Raw genomic sequence first — 22,326 nt, forward strand, 5'->3', positions numbered from 1 at the left:
AGAGACAGCAAAACAGAGAGAGACAGCAAAACAGAGACAGCAAAACAGAGAGACAGCGAAAAAGAGACAGCGGAACAGAGAGAGACAGCGAAACAGAGACAGTGAAACAGAGAGACAGCGAAACAGAGAGACAGCGAAACAGAGAGAGACAGCGAAACAGAGAGAGACAGCGAAACAGAGAGAGACAGCGAAACAGAGAGAGACAGCGAAACAGAGAGAGACAGCGAAACAGAGAGAGACAGCGAAACAGAGAGAGACAGCGAAACAGAGAGAGAGAGAAACAGAGAGAGAGCGAAACAGAGTGAGACAGCGAAACAGAGAGAAAGCGAAACAGAGAGAGAGCGAAACGGAGAGAGAGAGAGCGAAACGGAGAGAGAGAGAGCGAAACGGAGAGAGTGAGAGAGAGGCAGAGAGAGAGTGAGACAGAGAGAGGTGGAAAGGTTTACGGAGGTAATTCCGCACCTTAGAGGGAGGGCTGTACTGGCTGGCGGAGATTACGGAGGTAAGGATGGTAGTCTGGGCTGGAGGTGACAGAGATAGAGAAGATTGTTGGGGCTGAAGGAGGTTAGAGATAGTGAGGGTCACAGGGGCTGAAGGAAGTTACAGAGTTAGGGAGGGTGATGGGATTGGAGGAGGTTACTGAGATAGGGAATGTTGTAGGGACTGGAGGAGGTTACTGAGATAGGGAGGCTTGTAGGAGCTGGAGTAAGTTACAGAGAGAGGGAGATTGTAGAGGCTGGAGGGCTCTTGATGCTGGTGGTGGTAAAAGAATAAAGTGGGTTGTTTGGTCGGGAGGAGGTTACAGAGATAGAGAGGATTGTTGGTACTGGAGGAGGTTACAGAGATAGGGAAGGTTGTAGAGGTCTGAAGGTGGTTACAGAGATAGGGAGTGTTGTCGGGACTGGAGGAGTTATTGAGATAGAGGTTAATGCCATGGAGTGATTTCAAAACTAGGATAAAAATGTATAAATCAAGATTGGGAGTATGCACTGTGGGTGACGGGGAAAGCGGTTTGCTGCAACTTAAGACACAGGAATCAGGAGGGTGGCACGGTGGTGAGCACTGCTGCCTACAGCGCTGAGGACCCAGGTTTGATCCCGGCCCCAGGTCACTATCTGTCTGAAGTTTGCACATTCTCCCGGTGTCTGCGTGGGTCTCATCCCCACAACCCAAAGATGTGCAGGTTAGGCAGATTGGCCACACTAAATTGTCCCTTAATTGGGAAAAAATTATTGGTTACTCTAAATTTTAAAAAAGAGACACAGGGATCAGAGTTTTATTGAGGGTAGAATGTGGGAGACCAGTCAGGGTACTGATGTCAGAGAAACAGTCTGATAATTTAGCTACAGTAGAGGAGTCCAGAGAGGTTGTCTTGAGGTAGAGCTGGGCATCCATTAGAGTAAAGGTGAAAATGAGTGCCGTGACTTCGGGTAGGATGAGAAACAGGAGGCTTGATCCTTTTATGATTTGTTCAAAAAAGAGGCAGCGTTTTAGAAAAGTGAAGATGCCCGTACACATGCTCACACAGACCCCGCCCCCCATTCCCAGCCTGAACCTGTCCTGGCCACATTGATGATAGGACAAGCAGAAAGTCTCCCTATGGCACTGGGCAGCTCCGAGCCACTGGCAGCTTTCTGCAGGAGTCATCCTCGTGAACAACAAGGGAAAGGGTGTTGGATGCACAGATGGGTCACCCAGATGCGGGATAGCTGCGTGATGCCATAGAGAATAAATACCAGACACTACAGGCACCCAGTATCGGGCACTGTACCTCCCCTCCCCATGACAGCACTGTGATGAGCTGAGGAATCTAATACATACAAGTTAAGTGGGCATGATAGCACAGTGCAGTGATCCAAAACACACATATCACTGACTTCAGTATCACACCTTTACATTCAGCCTATATCTGTCTCTCTGGATGTACAATACACTCAGAGCCATATTGGGAGTCGTAGCCGACTGATGATTTTTGAAGACCAGCAGTGGGATGGACTGGCTGGACAGTGTTTAGGAGCAGGAACCCTGGATGATTTCCCCTCCCTCTCTAACCCAGGGTTCACTGGCAATGATCAGGAGCAAGAACCCTGGTTAATTTCCTCTCTCTCTAACCCAGGGATCACTGGACAGTGATCAGGAGAAGGGATCCTGCTGATTGCCACTCTGCGTCTCTCACCTCAGGATCACTGAACAATGATCAGAAGGAACCCTGGACAGTGAACAGGAGGAGCAGGAGGAACACTGGCTAATTTCTTCTCTTTCTTTCTAACCCAGGGATTGCTGGACAATGATCAAAAGAAGGAACCCGGCTGATTTCCCCAATCCCTCTCTCTCTCTCTCTAACCCAGGGGCCACTGGACAGTGATTAGCAGGAGCCCGGGTCGATTTCCTCTCTCTCTAACCCAGGGATCACTGGACAGTGATCAGGAACCCTAGCTGATTTTCCTTTCTCTCTCTAACCCAGGGTTCACAGGACAGTGATCAGGAGCAGGAACCCTGGCTGATTTCCCTTCTCTCTCTAACCCGGGGATCACTGGACAGTGATCAGGAATAGGAACCCTGGCCGGTTTCCCCTTCTCTCTCTAACCCAGGGTTCACAGGACAATGAACAGAAAAGGAAACCCTGGCTGGTTTCCCGCCTCTCTCTCTAACAGTGGACAGTGATCAGGAGCAGGATTAGCAGGAACCCCAGCTAATTTCCCCTCCCTCTCTAACCCTGGGATCACTGGACAGTGATCAGGAACAGGAACCCTGGCTGATTTCCCCTTCTCTCTCTAACCCAGGGATCATTGGACAATGATCCGGAGCAGGAAACCCGGCTGATTTCCCTCCCTCTCTCTAACCCAGGGATCACTGGACAGTGATCAGGAGTAGGAAATAGCAGCATCTCGACCTTGCTTTGCCGTCAGAGAAGTTTGTGGCTGAACAGTTCGACTGCACTTTCAGACTTTTTTTCCAAATCCCTCTTTTGAGTTCCAACATCCTGAGCTGCTGTCACATCTTGTACCAGCCATGTGTAAACTCTGCAACTGATGAATTTTTGATCCAGTTACCTGATCTCACTGTGAAACTCACTATTATTTGGGTGCCTGGAACTCTGTGATGGGTTTGGAACAATCACTGCCCATTCCCTGTTCATTTTTAAAACTCCTCCTGTTCCAACGGCATCACCTGTGAGTGATGAGTGAATGGAACTCAACTCCCCCAGATTAATAGCACCTCCACCTCTATGCTAACGCAGTTCACTTACACCCATGGTTGCATCAGTACTTCAGCTGCAGACCAGTTGGAGATGTAAAACCTGCCCAACCTGCCTCTTTTACGCTTCTCACGAGTCTTTTGCCAGTTGTACCTGCTGGTGGACTGCAGGAGCAGCGCTTAGGAGCGAAAACATTCCTTCACCAATGCTGCAACTTAACAGTGTCCTTACACTGTCCTAAATCAGTGACATTGTCTCCCCTACCTCTCCTGGAATAACTATGTAAGGACATGTTAATTCTGTCACTGTTTGATTTCAATTTTAAAAAGATGGGACTGCCAATGCGCCAGGATCACCCAATACTGAACAGTTACAATTCCATTTTATTGGGCGCGGATGGCATAGAATCAGCACACGATCCCTTTCGTTGAGTAGCAGACCAGACACCTGGGGCAATGATGTGAAGGAGACCTCTCCCTGACGACTAGGAAACTGGGCCAACCTCTAACAGGACACCAAACCACCAGATTTCAACATCCCCCCCTGCCCACGCGCCAAAGCCCCCCTCCCAGTGTTATCCTACAGAGCACAGCCAACGCTGCACCCGACAGGCATGTCGCTTTGCAGCCACAAAGGACTAGATTGAGGCAGTCTCTGTCTGTTGGGTGTGTACTCAGTTTAGTCCTCCTGTTCCAGGGAGGCAGCTATGTTGGAAGGAGGACATTTGTGCCTTTTCACTCCTTAAACATTTCAACAAAAAGCAGCATCATAATAAATGCTGCAAGGTTCTCTCCCCAACCACAGCTTGCCATCCATCTCAGGAAGACAGGTCAACAGGGCAGGACCGTCAATCAAGTACACAAGGTGGAGAAATGGAAAGACAATGCTTTGTAACACTGCATTCTTATAGGACTCACTTTACCCAACAGTGCCTATACATTTGCATTTAAGCCTAATCTCCACTTCAATGCTGTGCTAAATTCATCTCCTCATACTCAGCAATGGGATTCCCTGTGACAGACCTGTACCTGTTAAGATTTATTTTTTAAAAAATTTAAAGTACCCAATTCAGTTTTTCCAATTAAGGGGCAATTTAGCATGGCCAATCCACCTAGCTTGCACATTTTTGGGTTGTGGGGGCAAAACCCACGTAATCACGGGGAGAATGTGCAAACTCCGCACGGACAGTGACCCAGAGCCGAGATCGAACCTGGGACCTCGGCGCCGTGAGACCGCAGTGCTAACCCACTGCGCCAACGTGCTGCCTGTACCTGTTAAGATTATACATGCTTCTTGCACAGGCTGAATGTGAAATATTACAATATGTCACACACCCAGCGCTGAAACGCTAGTGACACCCCCTCCCATTGAAACATCGGCACCATGACCCCCACCCCCCCATTCTCGCACCCCCCGCCTACCAGGCACAGGCATGTCATACTAACTTCGAGATGTCTTCTTGCTGCAGTGGGTGGTGGGCAGGTAACAAATGGGATCCTGCTGAATCCATTCTGACGGCAGGGCAGCCAGCATGCTCGGGGGAGACTGTTCAACTTCGCTTGTGGAGGTAATCACCATTGGAGCAAACTTGGAAGAGTGTGGTGAAGTGCGGAAAGCACGGCGCAGGTTGAAAGGAGAGCGACGTCAGTTTCACAAAGCAGAAATGAGGAAAATGGAATAGAGAGAGAGAGAGACTCCGTGGAACGGACAGTGCACAAAATCCAGAGGGTGTCTCTCACCAGCACGGACTGAGGGATCCGACAAAGTGCGGGAACAATTCCAAAACTAGCCAGCAGGCCCCACACCGCACACTTCAAATGACCTCTGTAAGCTGGCAAGAGCAGCAACCAGTACTTGAATATCGAGGGGCCACAGTGGGTGAACTGACGATCAATTAGTGCCCACACAGACAGCACAGGTCAGTAAGTAGTGTACACCGGTATGGAGAGAGAATCTGCTAGCTGTTTGTCCATAGGAAGAGATCACACAGCTGTGTACATCCGACGAGTCCTCGAATAGACACACACACACAAAAAAAGTGAAGCAATCACAGGGGCTCTTCAAATGCTCGTCTTGAAAAGGATCTGCAGATTCAGTCAGACAGCCAGAGTTGCAGAAACGACCTTGTGGGAAGTGAGGCGAACTGTTAGATCCAGTACATTGTACACACACGGGGATAGGGTTCCTGCGACCAACCCAGAGGGGGAATGGGAATGGGAAGAGGGGATAGCCTGGCACAAGTCGGTTTGCGGCCAAGATCCACCTCTCGCTTCAGCACTGTGGAGTTGTGGGGGGGGGGCTTTGTATCTGATTTTGTGTTTGAGCTGACAGATGCACGTGTTTAAATACCCTTTCCTTGGCTTATAAATATATCCCAGAGACGCCACATTCACGTCAGCTGAGGGCAGTTTCCTTTGCTATTATGCTGCCAAAGCTTTCTCGCTTTGCAGTTCAGACATTGAAGTGCCACTTTCTGGCCCCCTTTTAAACAGAGATGAAATATCAAGTCCCCTCACACACACACAGCTTTGGATAGGAGGCACCAGCAGATTCTCTTACAGCTGATTCGAAAAGGCACCCCCACCCTCCCTCTGTGGTCGCTGCTGCAGAGCTCTTCCCCTGATGTGGAGTTTTCTCCGCGGAATTCTCAGTTGATGGTCAGACGGTCTCTTGACGCGGCGGGAGGGGGGGGGGTGAAGGTGGCCTGTGGTGTGGAGGTCAGGCTAAAGTAGATGTCCCGTTAAAACCCCCAACCTCTCCAAGATTCGAACCCCGCTGACAGCTGTCAAGTTGCTTGTAAATGGATAAAGTTCCCAGTCAGTAAAGGAGCGATTGGCAGCAACTAGGAAACACACAGAGGCAGAACAGAGCCGTAAAACCGCAGAGCAGATAGCTAGCACCAGTCCAAAACCCAAATTGGTGGATGAGAATAACAAGAACTGAAAGTTTTGGTCCCCCCCAAACACAGGGAGGTGTTAAACAGCTGGTGGTTTTAAACGATCTCAGTTGCCTTCTCTGCTGCATCCCAAAAGGTGTTGCTTCCATTGTATCTGTAGTTCTCCTTTCAAGCAACACATTCCAGCTCCCCGCATTGCTTCGGTGTCGCTCAGGTTGGGTTCTCTATTGTTTTAACCAACTTGCTTGTTTAAAATAAAAATCTCCTGCTGGATCAGGATCCTCCTTCTGGGTTCTCACTCTCTCAGCCCCAGCCTCTCAATGCCACTCGGTCTCTTGCAGCTATTCCATTGCCGGGTGGGAGAAACGCCTTTTAATCTGTGCAGGAAGGAGTTCCCTCTGGCTGCCGGGGGAAATGCATTCACTCATTCATGGCTGCCGTTTCCTCTTTGCCTCTCTCTCACGCTCTGTCTCCCGGTTCTGCAGCTTCTTGGCAATAACCCCTGCGTTTAATTAATGCTTGAATCCAGTAAAACGGGATGAGACACAGACAGCAGCGCGCGGGGGGAACGGGCCGGCTTGGCTGTAAGAAATCAGTTCGAGTCCACACCCACAGCTACAAGACTGAGGCTCGACTGAACCTGGAGCGGAGGGAGGGAGGGAAGGTTACAACACACACACAAAAAAGATCACGAGCTGGCCAACAAACACAAAGCTCCCTGGCAGCTTTCCACACATTGCAATCACAGCACTGCAGCAGAATGCATTTGATTTTGTGGGGGGAGGTCCTGCTTCTGTGCAATCCTCACAGGCTCATTGAACCTCCCCAGGCTTTCTGTCTCTCCCTCCCCTGTCCCAGGCTAGCATGGCATGGTCCAGTTCTCTGTATCCGCACCAGCTCCATTTATAGTCAGGAGCCCGCAGTAAATTTAGCACCAACCAGCCAGACGTGCCTCCCTCCGCCTTGGCCTCAGTCCCAGTGCGCTCCCTGCATTCCGCCCCCCCCTCCCCCCTCCCCTCAACCGAGGGGGTCATGCCAAACAGAATAACTGCTGGGGTTGGAAGATTCGGAGGGGATCTCAGAACATGCGGCCCAGAGAAACTGTCAGTATTTCCAGGGATGAGAGTGGGGCAGAAAGAAACCATTAATACAAGACATGTAGGCAGCACGGTGGTACAGTGATTAGCATTGCTGCCTCACGGCGCCGAGGTCCCAGGTTCGATCCCGGCTCTGTGTCACTGTTGCACAGTCTCCCCGTGCTTGTGGGTTTCACCCCCACAATCCAAAGATGTGCAGGCCAGGTGGATTGGCCACGCTAAATTGCCCCTTAATTGGAAAAAATGAATTGGGTACACTAAATTTATTTTTAAAAAATACAAGACAGGTAATTCTTCTGAGAACTTATTATTTTTAAAAATAAATTTAGAGTATCCAATTCATTTTTTCCAATTAAGGGGTAATTTAGTGTGGCCGATCCACCTACCCTGCACATCTTTGGGTTGCGGGGGCAAAACCCATGCAAACATGGGGAGAATGTGCAAACTCCACACAGACAGTGACCCAGAGCTGGGTCCTCGGTGCCGTGAGGCAGCAATGCTAACCACTGCGCCACCGTGCTGTCCTTCGATAACTTATACATGTGGGGATGTTCCTTAGGCAGCATTTTTCAAACCCACTACCACTACGATCTAGAAGGACAAGAGCAGCAGATACCTGGGAACCCAATCATCTGGAGGTTCCCTTCAAAGTCACTCACCACCCTGAGTTGGAAATATATCGGCTGTTCCTTCACTGTGGCTGGGTCAAAATCCTGGAACTCCCTCTCAGTGGGTATACCTACATCTCAAGAACTGTCGAGATTCAAGAAGGCAACTCACCGCCATATTCTGAAGGGCAACTAGGGATGGGCAATAAATGCTGGCCTAACCAGCGATGCCCACTCCCGTAAATGAATACATTAAAAAAATTAAATATGGGTCAGCATGGTGGGGAAAGAGCTGGGGTGGAGGGGGGAGTGGAATAGATTGGATAGCTGGACCGGAAAGCTAGTACAGACATGAGGGGCCAAATGGCCTCTCCTGTGGAAAGCTCTACTGGTCCATAGGGATTTTTACTTATTTTCTAACTTAGATAATGACTCTGTTTGACAGACAATGCCGAGGATAGTTTGAAATCTTACCAGTCGAGCCACCCATTCTCTGGGCAGGCAACAGCATACACCAAGAGGCTAGGCCGGGTTAAAAAGGCAAGTGGCTAATTGGCCCCGTGGCCCGGAGACTCTTGACCCCAAAATACACACTGATTGGAATCAATACACCAATTTTTAAAAAAATGACTAAGATATACAGCTTTGAAAAGACATCAATCCAGAGGGATATAAGGAACATCCCATAACCTTCCAGGAATTCCCACACGCTGAACCTTAGCTGTGATAATGCCTGTGCTAATATCTCCTGCAGTGGCTCGCACTCACCTTCTGTCTGGATGACTCTCCCGTCAACTGCACTGACACTACATTAATGGCGCTACACCAGTCTGTGTCCTTCTTCACCATGGCTCCCCCTCAAATCTGGAACAGAAGGCCCATTCAGCTCCCCTGTTGCACAGAAACGGGAGGCGCATTCAGCCCCATCAAGTCTACTACACAGGAATAGGAGGAGGCCCATTCAGCCCCTTCGAGTCTGTTACACAAGAACCAGAGGAGACCCATTCAGCCCCCTTCAGCTTGTTACGCAGAAATGGGAGGAGGCGCATTCAGCTCCATCGAGTCTGTTACACAGGAACAGGAGGAGACCCATTCAACCTCTCTAGCCTGTTGCATTGGAACAAGGGGAGGCCCATTCAGCCCCCTTGAGCCTGTTTCACAGGAACCAGAGGAGGCCCATTCAGCTTCCTCCAGCCTGTGACACAGGATAGGAGGAAGCCCATTCAGCCATCTCGAGCCTGTTACACAGAAACGGGAGGAGACCCATACAACTCCATCGAGTGTGTTACACAGGAAACAGAGGAGGCCTATTATAATAATCTTTATTAGTGTCACAAGTAGGCTTACATTAACACTGCAATGAAGTTACTGTGAAAATCCTCTTGTCACCACACTCTGGCGCCTGTTCGGATACACAGAGAGAATTCAGAATGTCCAATTCACCTAACAAGCAGGTTTTTCGGGACTTGTGGGAGGAAACCGGAACACCCGGAGGAAGCCCATGCAGACACGGGGAGAACGTGCAGACTCTGCACAGACAGTGACCCAAGCCGGGAATCGAACCTGGGTGCCGGCACTGTGAAGAAACAGTGCCAACCACTGCGCTACCGTGCCGCCCTCAGCCCTCTTGAGCCTGTTACACAGGAACAGGAAAGGCCCATTCAGCCCCCTCTATCCTGTTATTCAAGAATAATGATAGGCTCATTCTACCCTCCCTCAAGCCTGTTACACAGGAACAGAAGGCAGCCCATTCAGCCCCCCTCAAGCTTGTTACACAGGAACAGGAGGCAGCCCATTCAGCCCACCTCAAGGCTGTACACAGGAACAGTAGGCCCATTCAGCCCCCTCGGTCTGTTACACAGGAACAGGCCCATTCAGCCCCCTCGATCTGTTACACAGGAACAGTAGGAGGTCCATTCAGTCCCCTTGGTCTGTTACATAGGAACAGGTTGTGGCCCATTCAGCCCGTTTCACCATTCAATGTGGCCATGTCAGATCTGTGACCTAACTTCATATCGCCACCTTTGTCCCACATCACTTAATAACTTTAATGTCAAAGAAAACCTCTCAAGCTCAGATTTAAAATCAACAATTAATCAAAAATCAAGTGCCACTTGTGGAAGAGAGTTCCACTGTTTGTGTAGGGAAGTGTTTCCAAATTTCACGTTTGAATGGTATGGTTTTCAATCTAAGCGCAGTCCCGTTTGCCCTGGACTGCCCTCCAGGACAAGCATCAACCCAGAATGTCCGCAGGCACTCCCCTCACCATGCCCCCAGCCCCGCCACACTCCACGTGCTCGCACTATTGCCTGGCTCATTACACAGTGAGCAGGAGCAGACATCTCTCCCATCCGGAGCTCAGGAGCCTGGAGTCAAGGTGCTGAATCCCTACTGCTATTCCCCGTTAACCGGGGTTGTTACTATACAAGGGAGTGCCCAGCTCACCAGGGCACATAGGGGGAGGGGGGTGGAAGCTGCAGATAAAGCTATTTTGGGATTTCTGACACATGACCTGCCCAGTGACTCACTCATGTGTGCAGAGTTTAAAAATTGAGCTCATGATGCATTTGAACGCAGCAAATTTCTCTCAAGAGTTCCTATCGACTTGTCAGTTATTATTTACAGGTTGTGTATGGATAAATATGCAGACAGAAAATAAGAACACCTGGTGACATTTTGTTGCTCAATAACCAGTCAGTTGATCGGCTATTCTGTCGAAATCTGATGGGTGGGACGAGTAAGGTGGTGAGTCAAGCAAACATGGAGAAAAAGAATAGTAAACAAGGTGAAGAGGAGACAGAAAGAGGTTAAAAGGCTGGGCCAGTTCGATGCCTTTTAGTACTTGAGTACCTCCAGGTCCCAGAACCTGCTTTTCCTCTGAAGTAAATTCCTCTTCCCCAGGAAGAGCCAGGCACACCGAGTCGTGATATTGGTGCACTGTGGGCGTTCATTTCGTGCTCAGAGGGCTGCTGTTAATCACATTGATATTTTTATAAAGCTACCAAAGGCTGTTTAACCTCCCTCCTCCGTCTGGTGAGATAATGCAGGAATCGCCAGCCTCAATTATCTCAAGGCTGTGTTTGGAAAGAGAAATATAAGAGAGAGGGGTCAGGCCCCGACAATCCAGAAGGCGAATAAATGAAGGAAGGAACTTCCTCTGTACAAACATTTCAGAGAGAAATAACAGCAGCTCCTCAATGCACAGTAAGCAATTGCCAGACCCAGAGCCATCGCCCCATCTCGCAAACCAGCGCTCCATTGGAGATCCCTCTTCCTAACCAGTGTTCCACTGGACACCCCACTTGCTAACCAGTGCTCCAGTGGAGAAATTCCCCCTTTGCTAACCAGTGCTCCAGTGGAGATGTAACTGAGCTGTGTAGCATGGGTGCTATATAAATCCAGCCTGTGGCCACAGGTATTTCGAGAAGAGAAATGTCACAGTGAAACCCAACCTCTCTGCTGCTCCTCCACCCATTGGCAAACAGGAGTTGATTCACTTTGGGGTATTTAAAGGGACTGGATGAGATTAACCTGGTGCATATGAACATAGTGACCCGCAGATAATGACATATTTAAACCCCTATCAACACAGATATTGCCATTGATTGTTTCATTGCTTCTTCCGGGTTCACTGCTATGCAATCTGCAATTCTCACTGGCTGTGTTGCAATTCCCTCGCCTAGCAACAGGGCGCGTCGTCACTGCGCTCGAAGGCTGTCATTGGCTGGCCGACGGCTCCAATGGGAAGTGAAACCCGCTTGTTGCCAGGGCGGCGAGGGAGATGGGGGCGGGTACCCAGGGTGCTCTGCCCGGCAACAGCAGGAATGATTTGATATCTCGTCTCCACCCCGGGGAATTATTGACAGCTAGACTCCACTCCCAGGGAATGATTGTCAGCTACAGACACGCCCTCAGGGGAATAATTGACTGCTACAGACTCCACCACCAGGGGAATGATTGACAGCTAAAGACTCCACCCCATGGGGAAATGATTGACAGCTAATCTCCACCCGGAATGATTGACAGCTACGCCTCCACCCCCAAATGGAATGATTGACAGCCACTCTCCATCACCGGGGAAATTATTTTTTTTAATGTTAGAGTACCGAATTCATTTTTTTCCAATAAGGGGCAATTTTAGCATGGCCAATCCACCTACCCTGCACATCTTTGGGTTGCGGGGGCAAAACCCACGGAAACACAGGGAGAATGTGCAAACTCCACACAGTGACCCAGTGCCGGGATCGAACCTGGGACCTTGGCGCCGTGAGGCAGCAAAGCTAACCACTGTGCCACCGTGCTGCCCACCAGGGGAAATGATTGATAGCTTGACAGCATCCCCAGGAGGAATGATTGATAGCTAGTCTCCACCCACCCAGGGGGATAGCTAGTTTCCACTAGGCAGGAGGAATAATTCAGCTACAGGTTCCATCCCCAGAGGAATGATCGACAGCAACAGACGCCAAACCCAGGGGAACAATTGACCAGTACGGAACCCATCCCACAGGGGAATGAAGGGCAGCTGCAAACACCACCCCGAGGGAATGTTGGACAGTGACAGGCTCCAGCCCCTGGGGAGGGGAGGATTGCCAGATACAGACTCTCCCAAGGGAGGGGAAAATTGAGACTTACAGACTTCCTCAGGGAGAGTGGAGGATTGACAGGTACAGACTCTCCCAGGGGTAGGGGAGGGCTGACAGGTACAGGCACCCCAGGGGGAGGGGAGGATTGACAGATAGACTCCCCTAGCGGGAGGGGAGTACTGACAGGTGCAGACTGCTCAAGGGCGAGGGGAGGACTGACAGGTACAGACTCTCCCAGGGGGAGGGGAGGACTGACAGGTACAGATTCTCCCAGGGGAAGGGAAGACTGACAGGTACAGACTCTCCTAGGGGGAGGTGAGGACTGACAGGTAGACTCTCCCAGGGGGAGGGGAGGATTGACAGGTACAAACTCCCCCAGGACGAGGGGAGGACTGAAAGGTACAGACTCCCAGGGTGAAGGGAGGATTGACAGGTACAGACTCTCCCAGGGGATGGGGAGGATTGACAGGTTCTGACTCACCTGGGGTGGGGAGGACTGACAGGTACAGACTCCTCAGGGGGAGGGGAGTATTGACAGATATTGACTCTCCTGGGGGAGGGGAGGATTGAAGATACTGACTATCCAAGGGGAAGAGAGGATTGACAGATACTGACACTCCGGGATAGGGGATGATTGACAGATACTGACTCTCCTGGGGGAAGGGAGGATTGACAAATACTGACTCTCCCGGGGGAAGTGAGGATTGACAGATACTGACTCTCCCGGGGGAAGCGAGGGTTGACAGGTACTGACTCTTCCGGGGGAAGTGAGGACTGACAGATACTGACTGTCCCGGGCGAAGTGAGGATTGACAGATACTGACTCTCCCGTGGGAGGGGAGGATTGACAAATACTGACTCTCCCGGGGGAAGTGAGGATTGACAGGTACTGACTCTCCCAGGGGAGGGGAGGATTGACAGGTACTGACTTTCCCGGGGGAAGTGAGGATTGACAGGTACTGACTCTCCTGGGGGAAGGGAGGATTGACAAGTACTGACTCTCCCGGGGGAAGAGAGGGTTGACAGATACTGACTCTCCCGGGGAAGAGAGGGTTGACAGATACTGACTCTCCCGGGGAAGGGAGGGTGGACAAATGCCAACTCTCCAGGGGGAGGATTGACAGGTACAGACTCTCCCGGGGGAGGGAAGGATTGACAGATACTGACTCTCCCGGGGGACGGGAGGATTGACAGGTACTGACACTCCCGGGGGAAGTGAGGAATGACAGATACTGACTCTCCCGGGGGAGGGGAGGATTGACAGATACCGACTCTCCCGGGGGATGAGAGGGTTGACAGATACTGACTCTCCCGGGGGAGGGCAGGATTGACAGGTACTGACTCTCCCGGGTGACGTGAGGATTGACAGGTACTGACCCTCCCAGGGGAAGTGAAGATTGACAGGTACTGACTCTCCCGGGGGAAGTGAGGATTGACAGATACTGACTCTCCTGGGGGAAATGATGATTGACAGATACTGACTCTCCCGGGGGAAGTGAGGATTGACAGATACTGACTCTCCCGGGGGAGGGGAGGATTGACAGGTACAGACTCTCCCGGGAAAAGGGAGGATTGACAGATACTGACTCTCCTGGGGGAAAGGGAGGATTGACAAATACTGACTCTCCCGGGGGAAGAGAGGGTTGACAGATACTGACTCTCCCGGGGGAGGGGAGGATTGACAGGTACTGACTCTCCCGGGGGGAAGTGAGGACTGACAGATACTGACTCTCCCGGGTGGAAGTGAGGACTGACAGATACTGACTTTCCCGGGGGAATTGAGGATTGACAGATACTGACTCTACCGGGGGAGGGAGGATTGACAGATAGTGACTCTCCCGGGGGAGGGGAGGATTGACAGATACAAACTCTCCCGGGGGAGGGGAGGATTGACAGATACTGACTCTCCCGGGGGAGGGGAGGATTGACAGATACAAACTCTCCCGGGGGAGGGGAGGATTGACAGATACTGACTCTCCCGGGGGACTGGAGGATTGACAGATACTGACTCTCCCGGGGGAAGTGAGGATTGACAGATACTGACTCTCCCGGGGGAAGTGAGGATTGACAGATACTGACTCTCCCGGGGGAGGGGATGATTGACAGATACTGACTCTCCCGGTGGAAGGGAGGGTGGACAAATACCGACTCCCTAGGGCGGAGGATTGACAGGTACAGACTCTCCCGGGGAGGGGAGGATTGACAGGTACAGACTCTCCCGAGGGAAGGGAGAGATACTGACTGTCACAGGGGAAGAGAGGGTTGACAGATACTGATTCTCCCGGGAGAGGGGAGGATTCACAGGTACTGACTCTCCTGGGGAAGTGAGGATTGACAGATACTGACACTCCCGGGGGAAGTGAGGATTGACGGATACTGACTCTCCCAGGGGGAAGTGAGGATTGACAGATACTGACTCCCGGGGGAAGTGAGGATTGACAAATACTGACTCTCCCGGTGGAAGTGAGAATTGACAGATACTGACTCTCCCGGGGGAAGTGAGGATTGACAGATACTGACTCTCCGAGGGGAAAGAGAGGGTTGACAGATACTGACTCTCCCGGGGAAAGTGAGGATTGACAGATACTGACTCTCCCAGGGGGAAGAGAGAGTTGACAGATACTGACTCCCGGGGGAAGTGAGGATTGACAAATACTGACTCTCCCGGAGGAAGTGGAATTGACAGATACTGACTCTCCCGGGGGAGGGGAGGATTGACAGATACTGACTCTCCCAGGGGAAGAGAGGGTTGACAGATACTGACTCTCCCAGGGGGAGGGGAGGATAGACAGGTACTGACTCTCCCGGGGAAGTGAGGATTGACAGATACTGACTCTCCCGGGGGAAGAGAGGGTTGACAGATACTGACTCTCCCCGGGGAAGTGAGGATTGACAGATACTGACTCTCCTGGGGGAAGAGAGGGTTGACAGATACTGACTCTCCTGGGGAAGTAAGGATTGACAGATACTGACTCTCCGGGGGGAAGAGAAGGTTGACAGATACAGACTCTCCCGGGGAAGTGAGGATTGACAGATACCGACTCTCCCGGCGGAAGTGAGGATTGACAGATACTGACTCTCCCAGGGGGAAGAGAGAGTTGACAGATACTGACTCCCGGGGGAAGTGAGGATTGACAAATACTGACTCTCCCGGAGGAAGTGGAATTGACAGATACTGACTCTCCCGGGGGAAGTGAGGATTGACAGATACTGACTCTCCCAGGGGAAGAGAGGGTTGACAGATACTGACTCTCCCAGGGGGAGGGGAGGATAGACAGGTACTGACTCTCCCGGGGAAGTGAGGATTGACAGATACTGACTCTCCGGGGAGAAGAGAAGGTTGACAGATACAGACTCTCCCGGGGAAGTGAGGATTGACAGATACCGACTCTCCCGGCGGAAGTGAGGATTGACAGATACTGACTCTCCCGGGGGAAGTGAGGATTGACAGGTACTCACTCTCCTGGGGGAAGGGAGGATTGACAAATACTGACTCTCCCGGGGGAAGAGAGGGTTGACAGATACTGACTCTCCCGGGGGAAGAGAGTGTTGACAGATACTGACTCTCCCGGGGGAAGGGAGTGTGGACAAATGCCGACTCTCCAGGGGGGAGGATTGACAGGTACAGACTCTCCCGGGGGAGGGAAGGATTGACAGATCCTGACTCTCCCGGGGGACGGGAGGATTGACAGGTACTGACTCTCCCGGGGGGAAGTGAGGAATGACAGATACTGACTCTCCTGGGGGAGGGGAGGATTGACAGGTACTGACTCTCCCAGGGGAAGTGAGGATTGACAGGTACTGACTCTCCCAGGGGAAGTGAGGAATGACAGATACTGACTCTCCCGGGGGAGGGGAGGGTGGACAAATACCAACTCTCCAGGGGGGAGGATTGACAGGTACAGACTCTCCCGGGGGAGGGAAGGATTGACAGATACTGACTCTCCCGGGGGACAGGAGGATTGACAGGTACTGACACTCCCGGGTGGAAGTGAGGAATGACAGATACTGACTCTCCCGGGGGAGGGGAGGATTGACAGATACCGACTCTCCCGGGGGATGAGAGGGTTGACAGATACTGACTCTCCCGGGGGAGGGCAGGATTGACAGGTACTGACTCTCCCGGGTGAAGTGAGGATTGACAGGTACTGACCCTCCCTGGGGAAGTGAAGATTGACAGGTACTGACTCTCCCGGGGGAAGTGAGGATTGACAGATACTGACTCTCCCGGGGGAAATGATGATTGACAGATACTGACTCTCCCGGGGGAAGTGAGGATTGACAGATACTGACTCTCCCGGGGGAGGGGAGGATTGACAGATACTGACTCTCCGAGGGGAAAGAGAGGGTTGACAGATACTGACTCTCCCGGGGAAAGTGAGGATTGACAGATACTGACTTTCCCAGGGGGAAGAGAGAGTTGACAGATACTGACTCCCGGGGGAAGTGAGGATTGACAAATACTGACTCTCCCGGAGGAAGTGGAATTGACAGATACTGACTCTCCCGGGGGAAGTGAGGATTGACAGATACTGACTCTCCCAGGGGAAGAGAGGGTTGACAGATACTGACTCTCCCAGGGGGAGGGGAGGATAGACAGGTACTGACTCTCCCGGGGAAGTGAGGATTGACAGATACTGACTCTCCCGGGGGAAGAGAGGGTTGACAGATACTGACTCTCCCCGGGGAAGTGAGGATTGACAGATACTGACTCTCCTGGGGGAAGAGAGGGTTGACAGATACTGACTCTCCTGGGGAAGTAAGGATTGACAGATACTGACTCTCCGGGGGGAAGAGAAGGTTGACAGATACAGACTCTCCCGGGGAAGTGAGGATTGACAGATACCGACTCTCCCGGCGGAAGTGAGGATTGACAGATACTGACTCTCCCGGGGGAAGTGAGGATTGACAGGTACTGACTCTCCCAGGGGGAGGGGAGGATAGGCAGGTACTGACTCTCCCGGGGGAAGAGAGGGTTGACAGATACTGACTCTCCCGGGGGAAGAGAGTGTTGACAGATACTGACTCTCCCGGGGGAAGGGAGTGTGGACAAATGCCGACTCTCCAGGGGGGAGGATTGACAGGTACAGACTCTCCCGGGGGAGGGAAGGATTGACAGATCCTGACTCTCCCGGGGGACGGGAGGATTGACAGGTACTGACTCTCCCGGGGGGAAGTGAGGAATGACAGATACTGACTCTCCTGGGGGAGGGGAGGATTGACAGGTACTGACTCTCCCAGGGGAAGTGAGGATTGACAGGTACTGACTCTCCCAGGGGAAGTGAGGAATGACAGATACTGACTCTCCCGGGGGAGGGGAGGGTGGACAAATACCAACTCTCCAGGGGGGAGGATTGACAGGTACAGACTCTCCCGGGGGAGGGAAGGATTGACAGATACTGACTCTCCCGGGGGACAGGAGGATTGACAGGTACTGACACTCCCGGGTGGAAGTGAGGAATGACAGATACTGACTCTCCCGGGGGAGGGGAGGATTGACAGATACCGACTCTCCCGGGGGATGAGAGGGTTGACAGATACTGACTCTCCCGGGGGAGGGCAGGATTGACAGGTACTGACTCTCCCGGGTGAAGTGAGGATTGACAGGTACTGACCCTCCCTGGGGAAGTGAAGATTGACAGGTACTGACTCTCCCGGGGGAAGTGAGGATTGACAGATACTGACTCTCCCGGGGGAAATGATGATTGACAGATACTGACTCTCCCGGGGGAAGTGAGGATTGACAGATACTGACTCTCCCGGGGGAGGGGAGGATTGACAGATACTGACTCTCCGAGGGGAAAGAGAGGGTTGACAGATACTGACTCTCCCGGGGAAAGTGAGGATTGACAGATACTGACTTTCCCAGGGGGAAGAGAGAGTTGACAGATACTGACTCCCGGGGGAAGTGAGGATTGACAAATACTGACTCTCCCGGAGGAAGTGGAATTGACAGATACTGACTCTCCCGGGGGAAGTGAGGATTGACAGATACTGACTCTCCCAGGGGAAGAGAGGGTTGACAGATACTGACTCTCCCAGGGGGAGGGGAGGATAGACAGGTACTGACTCTCCCGGGGAAGTGAGGATTGACAGATACTGACTCTCCCGGGGGAAGAGAGGGTTGACAGATACTGACTCTCCCCGGGGAAGTGAGGATTGACAGATACTGACTCTCCTGGGGGAAGAGAGGGTTGACAGATACTGACTCTCCTGGGGAAGTAAGGATTGACAGATACTGACTCTCCGGGGGGAAGAGAAGGTTGACAGATACAGACTCTCCCGGGGAAGTGAGGATTGACAGATACCGACTCTCCCGGCGGAAGTGAGGATTGACAGATACTGACTCTCCCGGGGGAAGTGAGGATTGACAGGTACTGACTCTCCCAGGGGGAGGGGAGGATAGGCAGGTACTGACTCTCCCGGGGGAAGAGAGGGTTGACAGATACTGACTCTCCCGGGGGAAGAGAGTGTTGACAGATACTGACTCTCCCGGGGGAACGGAGTGTGGACAAATGCCGACTCTCCAGGGGGGAGGATTGACAGGTACAGACTCTCCCGGGGGAGGGAAGGATTGACAGATCCTGACTCTCCCGGGGGACGGGAGGATTGACAGGTACTGACTCTCCCGGGGGGAAGTGAGGAATGACAGATACTGACTCTCCTGGGGGAGGGGAGGATTGACAGGTACTGACTCTCCCAGGGGAAGTGAGGATTGACAGGTACTGACTCTCCCAGGGGAAGTGAGGAATGACAGATACTGACTCTCCCGGGGGAGGGGAGGGTGGACAAATACCAACTCTCCAGGGGGGAGGATTGACAGGTGCAGACTCTCCCGGGGGAGGGAAGGATTGACAGATACTGACTCTCCCGGGGGACAGGAGGATTGACAGGTACTGACACTCCCGGGTGGAAGTGAGGAATGACAGATACTGACTCTCCCGGGGGAGGGGAGGATTGACAGATACCGACTCTCCCGGGGGATGAGAGGGTTGACAGATACTGACTCTCCCGGGGGAGGGCAGGATTGTCAGGTACTGACTCTCCCGGGTGAAGTGAGGATTGACAGGTACTGACCCTCCCGGGGGAAGTGAGGATTGACAGATACTGACTCTCCCGGGGGAAATGATGATTGACAGATACTGACTCTCCCGGGGGAAGTGAGGATTGACAGATACTGACTCTCCCGGGGGAGGGGAGGATTGACAGGTACAGACTCTCCCGGGAAAAGAGAGAATTGACAGATACTGACTCTCCTGGGGGAAAGGGAGGATTGACAGATACCGACTCTCCCGGGGGAAGAGAGGGTTGACAGATACCGACTCTCCCGGGGGAAGAGAGGGTTGACAGATACTGACTCTCCCGGGGGAGGGGAGGATTGACAGGTACTGACTCTCCCGGGGGGAAGTGAGGACTGACAGATACTGACTCTCCTGGGTGGAAGTGAGGACTGACAGATACTGACTCTCCCGGGGGAAGTGAGGATTGACAGATACTGACTCTCCCGGGGGAGGGGAGGATTGACAGGTACAGACTCTCCCGGGAAAAGAGAGGATTGACAGATACTGACTCTCCTGGGGGAAAGGGAGGATTGACAAATACTGACTCTCCTGGGGGAAAGGGAGGATTGACAAATACTGACTCTCCCGGGGGAAGAGAGGGTTGACAGATACTGACTCTCCCGGGGGAGGGGAGGATTCACAGGTACTGACTCTCCCGGGGGGAAGTGAGGACTGACAGATACTGACTCTCCCGGGGGAATTGAGGATCGACAGATACTGACTCTACCGGGGGAGGGAGGATTGACAGATAGTGACTCTCCCGGGGGAGGGGAGGATTGACAGATACAAACTCTCCCGGGGGAGGGGAGGATTGACAGATACTGACTCTCCCGGGGGACTGGAGGATTGACAGTTACCGACTTCCCCGGGGGAAGTGAGGATTGACAGATACTGACTCTCCCGGGGGAAGTGAGGATTGACAGATACAGACTCTCCCAATGGAAAGAGAGGGTTGACAGATACTGACTCTCCCAGGGGAAGAGATGGTTGACAGATACTGACTCCCGGGGGAAGTGAGGATTGACAAATACTGACTCTCCCGGGGGAAGTAAGGATTGACAGATACTGACTCTCCCAGGGGAAGAGAGGGTTGACAGATACTGACTCTCCCAGGGGGAGGGGAGGATAGACAGGTACTGACTCTCCCGGGGGAAGAGAGGGTTGACAGATACTGACTCTCCTGGGGAAGTGTGGATTGACAGATACTGACTCTCCCGGGGGAAGAGAGGGTTGACAGATACAGACTCTCCCTGGGGAAGTGAGGATTGACAGATACTGACTCTCCCGGGGGAAGTGAGGATTGACAGATACTGACTCTCCTGGGGGAAGTGAGGATTGACAGATACTGACTCTCCCGGGGGAAGTGAGGATTGACAGATACTGACTCTCCCGGGGGAGGGGATGATTGACAGATACTGACTCTCCCGGTGGAAGGGAGGGTGGACAAATACCGACTCCCTAGGGCGGAGGATTGACAGGTACAGACTCTCCCGGGGGAGGGGAGGGTTGACAGGTACAGACTCTCCCGAGGGAAGGGAGAGATACTGATTCTCACAGGGGAAGAGAGGGTTGACAGATACTGATTCTCCCGGGAGAGGGGAGGATTCACAGATACTGACTCTCCTGGGGAAGTGAGGATTGACAGATACTGACACTCCCGGGGGAAGTGAGGATTGACGGATACTGACTCTCCCAGGGGGAAGTGAGGGTTGACAGATACTGACTCTCCCGGGGGAGGGGAGGATTGACAGGTACTGACTCTCCCGGGGGGAAGTGAGGACTGACAGATACTGACTCTCCCGGGGGAATTGAGGATCGACAGATACTGACTCTACCGGGGGAGGGAGGATTGACAGATAGTGACTCTCCCGGGGGAGGGGAGGATTGACAGATACAAACTCTCCCGGGGGAGGGGAGGATTGACAGATACTGACTCTCCCGGGGGACTGGAGGATTGACAGTTACCGACTTCCCCGGGGGAAGTGAGGATTAACAGATACTGACTCTCCCGGGGGAAGTGAGGATTGACAGATACAGACTCTCCCAATGGAAAGAGAGGGTTGACAGATACTGACTCTCCCAGGGGAAGAGAGGGTTGACAGATACTGACTCCCGGGGGAAGTGAGGATTGACAAATACTGACTCTCCCGGGGGAAGTAAGGATTGACAGATACTGACTCTCCCAGGGGAAGAGAGGGTTGACAGATACTGACTCTCCCAGGGGGAGGGGAGGATAGACAGGTACTGACTCTCCCGGGGGAAGAGAGGGTTGACAGATACTGACTCTCCTGGGGAAGTGTGGATTGACAGATACTGACTCTCCCGGGGGAAGAGAGGGTTGACAGATACAGACTCTCCCTGGGGAAGTGAGGATTGACAGATACTGACTCTCCCGGGGGAAGTGAGGATTGACAGATACTGACTCTCCCGGGGGAAGTGAGGATTGACAGATACTGACTCTCCCGGGGGAAGTGAGGATTGACAGATACTGACTCTCCCGGGGGAGGGGATGATTGACAGATACTGACTCTCCCGGTGGAAGGGAGGGTGGACAAATACCGACTCCCTAGGGCGGAGGATTGACAGGTACAGACTCTCCCGGGGGAGGGGAGGGTTGACAGGTACAGACTCTCCCGAGGGAAGGGAGAGATACTGATTCTCACAGGGGAAGAGAGGGTTGACAGATACTGATTCTCCCGGGAGAGGGGAGGTTCACAGATACTGACTCTCCTGGGGAAGTGAGGATTGACAGATACTGACACTCCCGGGGGAAGTGAGGATTGACGGATACTGACTCTCCCAGGGGGAAGTGAGGATTGACAGATACTGACTCCCGGGGGAAGTGAGGATTGACAAATACTGACTCTCCCGGGGGAAGTGAG

At 52.6% G+C, this 22,326-nt stretch overlaps 1 protein-coding gene across 4 annotated transcripts in view; it reads right to left on the reverse strand.

Moving 5' to 3' along the window:
* Positions 1-22,326, reverse strand: part of LOC140386480 (dual specificity tyrosine-phosphorylation-regulated kinase 1A-like) — a 193,515-nt gene that overhangs the window by 109,502 nt on the left and 61,687 nt on the right. For 2 of the 4 annotated variants that reach the window (XM_072468859.1, XM_072468864.1), the window contains one exon: positions 4,645-6,735. The exons of 1 other annotated variant lie outside the window; for it this stretch is intronic. In XM_072468859.1, coding sequence (XP_072324960.1) covers positions 4,645-4,777 — 133 coding nt within the window. In that variant the 5' untranslated portion in view covers positions 4,778-6,735. Of the gene's footprint in view, positions 1-4,644; positions 6,736-22,326 lie in introns of those variants that run through there. One more of the 4 variants, XM_072468862.1, reaches the window with a different exon arrangement.

The sequence above is a fragment of the Scyliorhinus torazame genome, chromosome 12 (genome assembly GCF_047496885.1).
Source record: "Scyliorhinus torazame isolate Kashiwa2021f chromosome 12, sScyTor2.1, whole genome shotgun sequence".
Taxonomy (NCBI): domain Eukaryota; kingdom Metazoa; phylum Chordata; class Chondrichthyes; order Carcharhiniformes; family Scyliorhinidae; genus Scyliorhinus; species Scyliorhinus torazame.